The sequence below is a fragment of the Lepus europaeus genome, chromosome 16, assembly GCF_033115175.1.
Source record: "Lepus europaeus isolate LE1 chromosome 16, mLepTim1.pri, whole genome shotgun sequence".
In the NCBI taxonomy this organism is placed as follows: domain Eukaryota; kingdom Metazoa; phylum Chordata; class Mammalia; order Lagomorpha; family Leporidae; genus Lepus; species Lepus europaeus.
In genome coordinates, this window is record NC_084842.1 from 20,000,214 (window position 1) to 20,014,539 (window position 14,326).

The 14,326-nt window shown below is 33.2% G+C and overlaps 1 protein-coding gene across 2 annotated transcripts in view; it reads left to right on the top strand.

Annotated features, from left to right (window-relative positions):
• The window catches only part of MICU3 (mitochondrial calcium uptake family member 3), a 102,815-nt gene that overhangs the window by 54,482 nt on the left and 34,007 nt on the right, over positions 1 to 14,326 (top strand). Inside the window, exons 6-9 of one of the 2 annotated variants that reach the window (XM_062213747.1) lie at positions 633 to 715; positions 1,177 to 1,248; positions 4,617 to 4,655; positions 13,045 to 13,140. In XM_062213747.1, coding sequence (XP_062069731.1) covers positions 633 to 715; positions 1,177 to 1,248; positions 4,617 to 4,655; positions 13,045 to 13,140 — 290 coding nt within the window. The remainder of the gene's footprint in view (positions 1 to 632; positions 716 to 1,176; positions 1,249 to 4,616; positions 4,656 to 13,044; positions 13,141 to 14,326) is intronic. The other variant, XM_062213748.1, reaches the window with a different exon arrangement.

Sequence of the window (14,326 nt, forward strand, 5' to 3'; positions counted from 1 at the left end):
TCTTGAAAGAGGTCATTTTTCACAGGTCGTTTCAGATATAACTTTCTCAGTAATCAGGACTGGTCTATTATGTCATGTTTTCTTTAAATTTTTTTCTGCCACTCTAAATAATTGAACATAGGGAAAATATTTCAGATGTTACGATTTGATATTTTTCTTTTAAACAAACGGATAGATTTTGTATAAGAAAGAAAAATGCTTATTTTTAGAAGAAAAGTAGGCAAATTTTTCTTTGAGTGCTAACCAATAAAACCACACAGGTACTTTTAGATTGCATTATCAATTTATTTTTAAGTGTGCTAATCTGAGGGAACTTCAAAGAGTTCTTGGGAAGATTAGACTTAAAAGCTAAGCTTATTTTGATATAAAAGTTTTTAAAATTAATAGATAGCTTTTTTATAATTTGCATTTTCTGTGAACTTTTTTTATATGAAGACCCCTTGTAAATCAAGCAGAAATATGGTACTTGCATGTATCTTTCATTATATTTAATAGTAATGTGTTGTTTTCAATTTCTTGTTTAAAAAAGTATTTCTGGACAGAATGTGAATAACTATTTACAACTAACACATTTTATACTATAAAAATACATTTTTTGTTTCATGAATACTTTCTCTGCTTTTTTCTGGCAGAGCCACATGCTGGTTTTAGAATAGCTTTCAACATGTTTGACACTGATGGCAACGAGATGGTAGATAAAAAGGAGTTTTTGGTGGTATGTATCTTGTATGCTGTATCTTATCAATAATTAAATATTGCTTGCATGTGTTTTTATACCATGAGGAATTTGGATAACCTTACATTATAAAAATATAAATTACATTCAGTGTATAAAGATAATCATACTAGGGGCTGGTATTGCAGCACAGCAGATTAACCTGCTGCTTGGTATGATACGCATCCAATCAAAGTGCCTGGTATCAAGTCCTTACTCTGATTCTGATCCAAGGTTCTGCTAATGAGCACTAAGGGAGGCAGCAAATGATGCCTTAAATCCCTGGGTCCCTGCCATGCGCCTAGGAGACCTGGCTGGAGTTCTTGGCTCCTGGCTGTGACCTGGCTTAAACCCAAATGTTGTAGGCATTTGGGAGTGAACCACTGGATGGAAGATGTATGTAGTTCTCTCTGCCAGAAACTCTTGTTGGGTATTTAATTCTAAATTGATTTCCTTTTCAGCTTCAAGAGATATTTAGGAAAAAAAATGAAAAGAGAGAAACTAAAGGAGATGAAGAAAAGCGTGCAATGCTGGTAAGAATACTTTATAGTAGTCGCAGGTGGGTTTTCTAGGTGAGAATTATTTTATTCATGTTAAGAAAAAGTTATTAAAATTTGTAACTTTCACGCTGCCATTTTCTTGAAATGTTCCTCTATAGAGAAATTACTTCATTATTTACATGCATCAGTATCAATATTTATAGTAAATATTGATCTTAAACATCTGTATTCATAATCATATTCATTATTCATTAAATCATTTTCATCCATATTATTGTTATCTGTGAGATTTGAAGGGTATATTTAATAAAGATATTACAGATCATTATGCATGTAAAAATTTAAAGGTGAAGTGCAAAGATTTAATTATGATGTGAAGTATAGTGGTAATATAACGATATGAGTGTTGAAACAAATACAAGGAAATAATTTTTTCATTCTTAGAATTACATATTATAGACTCTCCTGGGATGCATAGTATTTTTTTCTTATTCTGAGTTTAGAACTAAACTATATTTTTCCTATCTTTCTACCAGTGTTTTGTTTGTCCCAAGTATTTCAGCCTGAAAACAGGTCAGATTCACATAATAAGGACTAACTAGCAGACACTGAGACCATACAGTCAGATACTGTATTATGTGGTTTACATGTATTTTCTCATTTAGTCTACCCAACAATTCGCTTACCTGTAGTCATAAATGAGAAAACTAGTAAATGGAAAGGTTAATCCCTTCTCCAGTGTTACATAGTTGTTAAATGGCAAAGTCAAGATTTGAACCCAGGTCTGGCCAACTCAAAAACCTGTGCTTTCATCCCCTGTACTATGCTATTTAGATACCAGAAATATTATTAATTTTGCTGGCATGTAAATGATAGTTGCCTCATTTGCAAATGAGTTTGGCTGTGTGGTTGTTTAATTATTCTAAATGGAATTCAAGCAATTAACAACAGACAGGTATAACATATTTTGTTATTGCTCTTTGTTCTAAGAATATGTAGAAGATTTTTTCAAAATATGGACTATCTATAGCAGACAGATACCGTAGTAAATCTCACTATACTTGTGAAAAATATATTTATATTTAGTTCATTAAAAACATTGTCAGGGTTATGAAACATAATGCTTCATAGTATATTTGACTTTTATATAATTATAAGTAGTGTTGGACCTCCTACAGTATATTACTGACAAAGCTATGTAAGACATTCTTGAAAAAAATCAAAGAACTAATGGTAATGTTAGCCAAGTATTAAAGGGGACCTTCGTAATTCTCTATTCAATTCCTGTCTCATGGTTTCCAAATTATAATAAATAAATCCTGTCTAAATAGGTTTAGAGTATTAGCAAAGAACACTAGAGAATGTAATACTTTCTTAAATGTTATTTCCTATAGATAATGTTTTAAAATAGTAAACAGTTATTTTAATTTTGATAGATGAACTGTAACTGACTGAAGAGGTAAGTTGTTTAAAATATTATTTAAGGAGGTTGGATTATGTTAATGAATGTACTTTAAGTGACAAAATAGATAGTATCTCAATGGATGGAAATTCAACTGTTTTATTTAATACTCTTTCCAGAAAGGATTTATAGATCTTCCAATAAAAATACAATTCCACTGTAATCATTAACAATGACTAACATACACACATCAAGTAACAAAGCAAATGAGATAAAGGGAAAATAATAGCAGACAATACACACTGGGAAATACTACAGTGTCTACACAAAACTTGGCTCTGAGCTTCACTGCAGCCAAGATAAAGTAAAATTCATATTGATTTAATGTCATAGTAGTGATAGAGTAAAACTTCATTAACTTGAATTAATTAGGGCAAGTCTATCCGAATTATAAAATCAAAATTATACCCACATACTCTAAGTTGCATTATTTAAATGCATCTGGATCAATAAAGCATTCCCTGGCAAATATACTGGCAGAGATTTTGTTTTAAAGAAGAGGTTAAAAATAAATTAAAAGTAATATAAAAACTTGTTTATGTGTGAAAGAATGCTACTGAAGTTGTGGATCTCCACAGGTACCACAGAAGTATTTATCTCATATAATTTAAACAGTGATCCTGAAATCTTATTACATAATTTAACTCTCAGAGCTATTCCTTAAGAAAATTCAGAAATAACCTTTAGTTCAGATTCTGAAATAACAGAACTCCACAGCAATATAGGAAATATTCACTACTATGCTTAGTGATAATGATACTTAGTATTAATTTATTGGTGCTAGTCACATGTTAAATAATGCAAGTCTGAACTGATAAGATTCTACTTTATACTACTTTAGTTGTAGAGACTTTTGTACAATGCCAGTTGGTGTTATCAAGGTGATAGAATTAACAGTATCATCCTACAAATTCTTAAAGTATTTTGTATTTTAAAATAATTAAAATTTAGCTTATTCTGAAAATACTTGGGCCACATGAGAGACGGTATAGCACAGGCTCAGGAGCCAGATTTTGAAGGTTTGAATATTAGCCTGCCAGTCATTACGTGGGTAATCTTGAACAAGGTCCTGGATTTCTCTGTCCCTCCTCTTTTTTCATTTGTGCAATAGGAGTAAGAATTCTAATCACCTGTAATTGTTACGGAGGTTAAATGAGCAATAACACAGGGACACTTAAAAGTATGTGAAATAAAAACTCAAAGGAGGTTAGCTATTGAAGTTCTGCTTTACTTACTAGAAGTACAAAACTGTTTAAACTGAGCAATAACATAACCAAATCAGAATTAAATCAGAGCTACATCTAAAACTATTTACAAACTAAAATAAAACTACCCTTCAAACAGGAAGAGCACAATGGACATAAAATATTTTGGGACACTTGTCTGCTAAGCTGTGTTCTATGTCCATTATAAATGTTACTCCCATTTAGTCCTCATTACAGTTCTTTGAGGTAAGTATACCTATTTCATGTACAGATGAGAAATCACTTTTAGGTACGTTGACTGAGTTTCCTAATGTCACAGCACTGATAATAGCAGAACAGGGTTCCAGTGCAGGTCTCATACCATTTCCACTGCCATGCTGCTACATCTGGATTTATCCCCATCCCATGTAAGATTGCTTAAGCATGTCTAACTAAAACTGCATACTTATGAGTAAAATGTTTTACTCAAAGCAATAGTGCTATGAGAATGTTGCAATGAAAATGGTTGAAATGAGCACAAATTCATTTAATGTTTAATTATATAAGATTTTTAAAACTTTGCTACTCATCTTTAACATTTATCCCACTTGTGTGTGTGCTCTATAGAGAATGTAGCATAATGATTTACCCTTCCTAATTGATTATTTTGTCGTCTTTTTCCTTTTTTCTTTTGCTATACTTGGGTTCATTCTGAAATGTGACACTTCATTTGGCCCCTTTGTGCTCTATGTCAGCGTCTTCAACTTTATGGATACCATTCTCCTACTAATAGTGTATGTACAATACTTTAAATGTTCTTTATGTAGATAGCCCTCACCTGTTATACCTGATAATGTTTTTTCTTTCCATAAAGCTATATCTACTATTTAGAATGTTTTGGGATATATTGAATACAATAAAGTACAATCAAGCCAGAAATTTACATTTCCTTCCTAGATTTATGAGAAGACAAAAAAATAAACTGAGAAATTGTGTAACTTTAGATTAAAATAAAGCAAAGGTGAGTGAAAAGCAGCCAATAATCTGGCAGAGTAATAGAAAATTTTTATTTTTTAGCAGTATCTGAAGAGTTATGTCCAAACTATAAAATAGATACTCACGCTATGCTCCTGAAGAACACAACTATTTTAGAGCTAGATCTATCCACCTGGCTTGTAGTTTTTGTTTCGTTCTAATAAAGAAGTGTATTAATGGATAGACATTTTTTAGTTTTTAGTATTTCTCCCATTTTTTTTCTCTAAAACCTTTATTGCTAGCCTACTTTCTCTATTCCATAAAAGTATTTGGTCCAAGATGCTTCTTGATACGTTCAGTATATCAGGATGTCATATTATTTCTTCAAGAGAAATTATGACTCTTGTGAAAATTTAACAGTTCCTATATGTGAAATTCCAAATGTATTCTTCTTTTTTTTTTTTTTATTTGACTGGTGGTCACATCTGACCAGTCACAAATGTATTCTTCTTATGCTGAGCTTTCTTCTTTCTTTTCTGAGAAAGTCAGAGCTTGTTGGTTAGCTCAGCCTTTAAGTAATTAATATACTAAAATTGGGCACATTGAGTGTAAAAGTTCACAGTTCGTTTAATTTCTCCGGGGATCCTTCAGTCACCTAAAAGGATACTCAAATCATAGAAATTCCACCTGAGATGCCCTTGAAACCAGGGTGGCCCAGTATTACCCTGCTGAAGGTTTCAATGTACAAATCTAAAAGTTGGTTTCTGCCTCTTGATTGGATGGTTAATTAAAATTCCAGACTCTAAACACTAATCCTTCTTCTGGGTTGAACATATAGCAGAAGTTGCTTTAGCATGAAGTAAACCCAAAATAGTTTGCTAGTCACAAGGAACGGACCTAGAAAGGGTCAGAAGACAAGCCAAGTTCATGGGACCCATATAACTGACTAATTGTTTTAATTCCTCACAAGATATTTTAAATTTATTCTACAAAATTCACCATCATTTTCCATTAAGTAGAGTCTATAATTTTCTTAAAAAATTGTAAAGATTCCTCTGTTAATTATTCAAAATTTTATAAGAATAAATAAGATAAAAATCCCATAGAGTATAATGCCATGTGCCCTGAGAAAATTAATATCAATAACATTTATGACTTTATGATTTATTTTTCTGTCTACCAGGTCATTATTGTATTAGCCATTTTTCTATCTGTGACAATTTTTATTTTTTCTTTACTCTCATAAGTAATTTTCATATAGGATGATTATGTGCTTTGGAAAAATACATCTCAGATTATTGTTAAAAGGAAAGAGTTTGTAATACTTATACAAATTGCAGTCATACAGACATTAAGAGAATAATAAGAGAAACAGATTTAAATTTCATATTTCACTTATACTTATTAAACAAAAAGTAATATTATGATTTTACATTTTACTGTTGTAATACTTATATTTTCATAATCCTTATTTTATTTTACTGGTAGCTTTTTTCCATACGTAAAATGCATATTCTAAAGGGCCATAACTTGGTGTCTTTTTTATCTACTTGTAAGTGAACTATAGATTTTTTAACTTCTTTGGGAGTTTAGTCAGTTGTATAAACTTTTGTTCCTATAAAAGAAACACTTTTATTCAAAACAGGATCATTTTCAAAAACTTCAAGCAAATAAAAATTCATTTAAAATTAGAATAAAATTCATTCTGAAGATATACATGCATTATCATTGATATAAGTACTACACAAACATGTTACTTTAATCTTATAAATTAAATAGCAATTATTTGCTGATTTCCAGAATTATATATTAATTGGAACAATCAAGTTGTATTCTCATTTGAGTGTAGATCATGGAGATGCAAAGGTACTTCAAAAAGCTTGTGAGAAACAGATTAAACTTATTTTGGTGCAGAAAAACCTTTTGAAATCCATGCATGGGAAGGCTTTTCAAAAAGAGGTCTTCAGGCCGGCGCCATGGCTCACTTGGTTAATCCTCCACCTGTGGTGCCGGCATCCCATCTGGGCGCCGGGTTCTAGTCCCAGTTGCTCCTCTTCCAATCCAACTCTCTGCTGTGGCCCGGGAGGGCAGTGGAGGATGGCCCAGGTGCTTGGGATCCTGCACCCACATGGGAGACCAGGGGGAGGCACCTGGCTCCTGGCTTCAGATCGGTGCAGTTCTGGCCGTAGTGGCCGTTTGTGGGGTGAACCAATGGAAGGAAGACCTTTCTGTCTCTCTCTCTCACTGTCTATAACTCACCTGTCAAATAAATTTAAAAAAAAAGAGGTCTTCACTTCATGAAAAATGTGCATTATGAAAAATCTATGCATGTATTTCAAAATTTTTTGCACCAGAATAAACTTATCTTTTAAATTTTTTTATTTATTTATATAATTTTCATTTTATTTGAAAGGCAGAGAGACAGATGGAATAGCAGCCTCATTCTCCAAATATCCACAACAACCAAGGTTGGGCCAAGTGTGTTCTTACCTACTATACCAACATCCACCACAGCTTACCTCTTTACTCCATTTTCACATGAACTTTCTGAAGTACCCTCACATCTGATAGCCACTTTCTACCTTTAGGAAGGAGTTCCATTAGGAAAGGCAGTGGCCCTCATTGGTTTTTATTACTGAGATTCCGTTGTGGCCTCTATAGTAGTGTGTTTCAAAATTTAAAAGTAATTAATTAAGCATTAGTAACTTAATCATCACAGTAGATCCTGCATATGTTAAATCATTTCCTACTATATTGTAAAACTGATCATATTTCTTTGTATCTACAAAGACAGTCTCCACCTTTATAATTACTGTTCCAAATAATTCTGATTCTTTTCATACTTCTTTTCTCATACAGTCAACTCTTGATTATCTTCCCACAGTGATGAAAAGAAGTATAAAAATTTCAAAAGAATAAGTACTCCTTGAGTCAAGTATATTTGATTTTGGCATGCTTTATATGGCTTCTTAAAGATTATTACTCTAATTCCACTGCCATTTTCTGATGGCAATATTTATAATAATTTATAATAATTCCTTGGTATGTATTAACACTTATTTTATAGACTAAGATAGTGTCGATATTCATAAATAATCTGTTATTGAAAAGAATGTGTTTTTTCAATTTTGGGTGATAGGGTTGTAATATATATGAATGTGCATGGACTTCAAAAATTTTTTCACCAAAAGAAACTTATCTTTTAACTCCAATTTCCATGAACTTTTTGAAGTACTATCATATATATTACCACCTGTTAATGTGTTTTAAATTTTCTCTGTCATTACTAATGTTTTTGTGTACTTGATCTGTCAGTATTCTAAATTACATGGTTACAATAATAGGTTTGTTAATTTTTATTTATAGATCTTTTAATTTTTGTTTTATATGTTTTGAAGCATTATTACCTGTATAAGATTATAGATTATTTACATCTGCTTAGTAAATTGGATCTTCTACTAAATACTATCTCTAAACCTCTAGAAATGCTTTTGCTTTAATATCTACTACAGTTGATCTGAATAACTACGCCATCTTATTTTGCTTAATATTTTATATTATTGTCTTTAAAATTTTTTTCTCCTGTAGTGATGATGATTTTTAAACATATTTTGAGTTCAAAAATTTACTGCAAATTTTATGTAAATATAAAGTAAATCATTACAAAATTTTAACCACCGTATGTATCAAGAAATAGCATATTGCCATACCCCCAGGAAGCCCCTTCCCACATATTCTCAGTTGGCATCCCTCACTGTCTTCAGGAAGATAACCATAATCATGACTTTTATGTAAATCATTTATTTGTTGTGCTTTGCTAATTCAATCCTAAGCAACAGAATTTAGGTTTACACATTTTTGTACTTCATATAAATGGAATCATATCATCTGAATTTTTCCATGTCTTGCTTCCATTGTGATTCTCAGTTTCATCTGCATTGTTGTATTCATTCCTAGTTCATTCTCTTTTATTGCTATAAGCAGTGGTTCTCAAACATTTGGTCTTACAATCTCTTCATTGTTGCAAATTGAGAATCCAAAAATTTTGTTTTATGGGTTTTAACTACCTGATAGAATTTAAACACATATATATTTTAAAACAAGAATAAACATCACTACATGTTAATGTAAACTGTTTTATGAAAAAAAAATGTGGTGAGGAGAATGGTATTGTTTTATATTTTATGCAAATCTCTTTGAGGTCTGCTTTAATAGAAGACAGCTCATTTTTCATAATTGCTTTTGTATTCACTCTGTTGCAATACATTATTTTGTCAACAAATACTGTCAGTTGTTTGCTTTGAGTAACAAGCTCACTTGGGTCATTTTCCAAAAAAAATTCTGCCAACTACTGAACTTTGAATAATCATAATTTGTCTGTCAGTTGTTCTTTTAAATAAAAATGACAGTTCATGAAAGAGGGGGTAGTTGAGCTTGCAACAACATCGCATTCTTTCAATCTTTTCTCAGACAACTGTAGTACTTCAGTATGCAGCAAAAGTACTTTAGGGATGCTTCCCATTTCACCACTCCAGCTATTAAATAGATATATATTCAGTGGACAGTAGAAAAAATTGTGTTTTCTTCTTCAGCAAGTATTCTTTTTTTTTTTTTTTTTAGACAGGCAGAGTTAGACAGTGAGAGAGAGACAGAGAGAAAGGTCTTCCTTCTGTTGGTTCATCCCCCAAATGGCTGCCACGTCAGCGCGCTGCACCGATCCAAAGCCAGGAGCCAGGTGCTTCCTCCTGGTCTCTCATGGGGTGCAGGGCCCAAGCACTTGGGCCATCCTCCACTGCCCTCTCGGACCACAGCAGAGAGCTGGACTGGAAGAGGAGCAACCAGGACCAGAACCCGGTGCCCATATGGGATGCCGGTGCTGCAGATGGAGGATTAACCAAGTGAGCCACGGCACCGGCCCCAGCAAGTACATTCTTAAGAGGATTTCGTTTTTCCTTGTGTTGTTTTTTTTTTGTGTGTGTGTTTTTTTACTATAAGTGTTTGGCACTGAAGAATGTAATGATTTTGGTCTTTGGTGACACTGCCTCATTTGTACTATGGCACCAGCAGTTTTATGGACACCATTGCTTTTACACCATCCAAGCAAATTCAATACAGTGCCAGAGGCAAATAATGTCTGCAAGATTATGTTGCCCAGCTTTCAGTTCTTCTCAGTGAGATGGTTGGTGCTCATTACTAGCCTTTCATTAATAGAAGCCTGTTACAACTTTTTTAACCCCTTTTTTTCCTTACTTGTTAGGGAGGTCTTAAAATTTTTTTTTATTTATCTATTTGAAAAGTAGAGTTACAAAAGAGAGAGGGAGAAGCAGAGAAAAATCTTCCATCCACTGGTTCACTCCCCAGATGTCTGCAATGGCTGGAGCTGGGGCTGATCTGAAGCCAGGAGCCAGGAGCTCCTTCCAGATCTCCCACATGGGTGCAGGGGCACAAGCACTTGGACCATCATTTACTGCTTTCCCAGGCCATAGCAGAGAGCTGGATCAGAAGAGGAGCAGCCAGGTGTTGAACCAGTGCCCATATGGGATGCCTGTGTCACAGGCAGATGCTTAGCCTACTACACCACAGCTCTGGCTTGGGGATGTCTTTTGTAACAGCATACTTTGTAAATCGTGCTGTTTTCTTTTTATCCTGGTTCACAATCTGTGTTTTTTAACTGGAGAATTCAATTTAGATTACTGTGCTTGCTAATTGATTTGGATTTATTTTATACTAGTCATTTTATTCTACAAGTAGATACTGTTGTTTTTTCCTTCTTGCCTTATTTTGAATTAATTAAAGTTTATTTCCCCACTTTTTATTTTTCTCTGAGTTAGAAGATATACACTACATTTCTGTTCTTTGTGTTGCTATTCCTGAGATTTTAATTAAATATACTTAAAACAATAGTCTTAGATTACATAGTATCTACTCTATAACTCAAAAAGAATCTTAAAATACTTTATTGTCTTTTATTCCTCTCCTGGCATGGGTACTTGAAATTCTTGTACAGTATTTTCCATAATTTTTTTTCTAATACCACATACTTGATTTTTTTTTCATTTTTTGAGAAGCAGAGAGAAGTTCCCATCTGCTGGTTCATTCACCAAGTACCTGCAGCTCAATCCAAGTCTCCATTGTGTGTGGCAGGAACCCAGTTTCTTCAGCTGTCTTAATTGCTGGGCCAAGTACCTACTCCCTAGACTATTACAATATGTACAGTAGGTACTTATTTAGGATTATTTTCATATTTGTTAGATTTTATATTCACTAATTCATTGTTTAAGCTTACCCCTTACTAAATCTCATAATTGTATACTCTTAAAATATATACTTAGGTGAGGATATTTTGATTCATTAAAATACAAAAACAGGCAGGCATATGGTGCAGCAGTTGAGGCATTGCTTGGGATACCCACATCCCATATCTAAGTGCCTAGATTTGAGTCCTCACTCTGCTTCTGATTCTAGCATTCCTGCTAATGCATACCCTAGGAGGCAGGAGATGATGGCCCAGGTAGTTGGATCCCTGCCACCCTTGTGGGAGACCTGGATTCAGTTCCAGTTTCTAACTTCAGATTTCAATTTGAAAAGTTGTGTGTTTTTCTAATAAAGATACATGTTTTTAAAAATATTATTAATATGGGGAAAGAAAGAAGAAAATGAAAAATATCCTGTGATTCAGTGATAATCAGTATATTTTAGTAGATTTCCTTCTTTTCTCTGCTTAGAAAACACATGGTTTGTTAAACTAACTTTATCTCCTGATAGTATTGTGAATATTTGTATAATGTTATGTGTGTGTGTGTCTGTGAGTGAGAGAGAGATGGTGACCAGTGTTTGGCACACGGCTTCACAAAGAGAATCGTTTCTCTTTCTCTCCTACAGAGTAAGCCTTATCTTCTAGTTTGGTAGATTTAACAATCCTCTTCTTTATCATACCTTCTAGGTTTCTATTTTTAAATGCATCCAGGTTCAAAATATGTAAATAATACTTGAAAGTTAAGTATTTAATTTAGCTTGTATTTGTTGAGGTTATTCCATAACTACATAACAGAAAATGAACTGTGTAGTTCTGTATTTAGCTCTTTTTACCTGTTTAATTTATGTTTAGTTTATAAGTGCTTAGTTAAAGCTTATTAAGTTACTGAAAAGAATGTTGAAAAAATTTTCCTTCACTTTGCTACATTTATGCTTTTGGTAACACTTATGTTATCTAAGGAGTTCGTGCCAGATAATGTGTTATTATTAACATTGTATTGAGCATTTATTAAAATATGGTCAGCAAGCCAAGGTTTCTAGTTAATAGGAAGGAATTAAAATTTAGAAGATTTTATAAATACTTCCTTAATGCACTATAAATTTATTAGAGGTAACAAACTTTAAAAATTAAGGCCAAAAAGAAAAGTTCTCTTTTTTTCAGTATGCTGCCTTTTTTTCTTATAATAACTAAAAGATCATCAAATCAGAAATTCTGTGAACCATTCCCTGGTAAATCCTAACAAATATTGTGCTGTTTTTAATTATTTTGTTTACAGAGATCCAAATTTCATAGGAAAGTTAGACCATAATTCTTAGTCTTCATATCTCCTTCAGACTAGAAAATATTGATGTCCTATTCTTGTAATATGGATTAGAAAGAACCTATCCAGTTATAATATTACCACCTACCAAATCCCAGAGTATGTTTGAGTTGTTCGATTTATCGATTTAAACAGGTATGCTTCTTTTTGTAAAGCTTTGGGTTATTTGAACTTGGTTTCCCTAAGTATGTTGATTTTTTTGATCACTAACATGATGGATGACCACCAACAATTTTATTTTTAAAGTATGATTTTAAGAGTTTGCTACAAAATTACCAAAATCTTCTCCAAATGAAGTTACTTCACAAAAAGAATGAAAATTGTATTTCATACTTTTTAGAAGTTACATGTGTTTCAATTAAAGAGTGGAGGAAGGGTTTGGAGAATTTGATTCTTTTTGACAGAGTCCCATTGTACTTAGAAATAGTGGTTGTATACCATTAACTACTTCTTTCAAAGTACCAAGGGTTTTCAGCAGTGTAATATAATACTGTTGTGTGCAGCAGAAAACAAAAAGGTAAGCTCATATGTTTTCTTTTTGAGATTGATTATAGAGATTTAAAGTTTATAAATTATAATTCCAAATTATTTATTCTTTAGATTTCAGTTGTGCTTCTTAAAATTTCTCCAGGTACTTAAACCAGATGCGGAGGAACTGGTTTCCAGAAGTTACTGGGATACACTGAGACGTAACACAAGCCAAGCACTCTTTTCGGACCTTGCAGAGGTATAAATAAATCCCAACAAGGTCCTTGTACTAGTTGTCATTTTGTTAATCTTGTACTCATTTTCACTGTAAAGTCACTAAGATGAAACCAAAATAAATTAATGCTTTCCATTTTTAAAAAAATATTTATTTGAAAGCTAGTGTTTCAGAGAGAGGGAGAGAGAGACAGCCAGACAGATTTTTCATCTGCTGGTTCCCTTGCCAGATGGCCACAACTGCCAGAACTGGGCCAGGCTGAGTCCAGGAACCAGGAGCTTCATCTGGGCCTCCCACATGAGTGGTAGGTATACAAACACTTGGGCCGTCTTCTGCTGCTTTTCCCAGTCCATTAACAGGGAGCTGGATCAGAAGTGGAGCAGCAAGGACATGAAGCGGTGCCCATATGTGATGCTGGCACTGCAGATGGCAGCTTTACCTGCTACACCACAATGCCAGCCCCTCCATTTTCTTTATTACAGCAATAATTACTTTGTATACTTAATAGTTGAATATGCCAACCATGCTGACAGGCTGCAAAATCGCCTGTAATAGTCCATGCTAAATGAACCTGCTTGTTATATAAAATACGACTTTCCAACTTAATTCAAAGGAAGTGGTGTTGCTTTTTACCTAAGGATCGCTTTCTAGAAATTTGAAAATAGTAATATAGTTTCACTGTATCTTTTAACCTTACATCTTTCAATGTTATATGAAATGCTGAAGTGTTTCACTTAGTAAAAGAGAGCTGGCTCTTCAGTTATTTTAGATTTAACCAATTAAATTTCCCAATGATAACAGTAAGTGGCTTACCAAGACCAGGACTATACGTAGGCAGTGGGGAAAGGGGAAAAGAAGAAGTGTGGTTGAAACAGCCAAGCAATCATGATAAAGTCCATAGCATTTTTAAAGATAGCCAGTGTGTGATGAAAATATAAAGCAGACTGGTCTTCAGTTTTATCGTTGTTTTCGATTTTGATAGGGGAGGGCACCTTGTTGCTACACTGGGGTGGACTATTTCTACCACCCAGCTCCTATGCCACTGTCAACAGCAATGTAATTTAAGAGATAAGGTATATCATGTCAGTTATATGCCATTTTATATATCCTATTAAGAATTACATAATTAAATTAACATTTTATGATTAGTTTTTAAAAATATTTATTTATTTGAAAGGCAGTTACAGAGAGGCAGAGGCAGAGAGAGTGA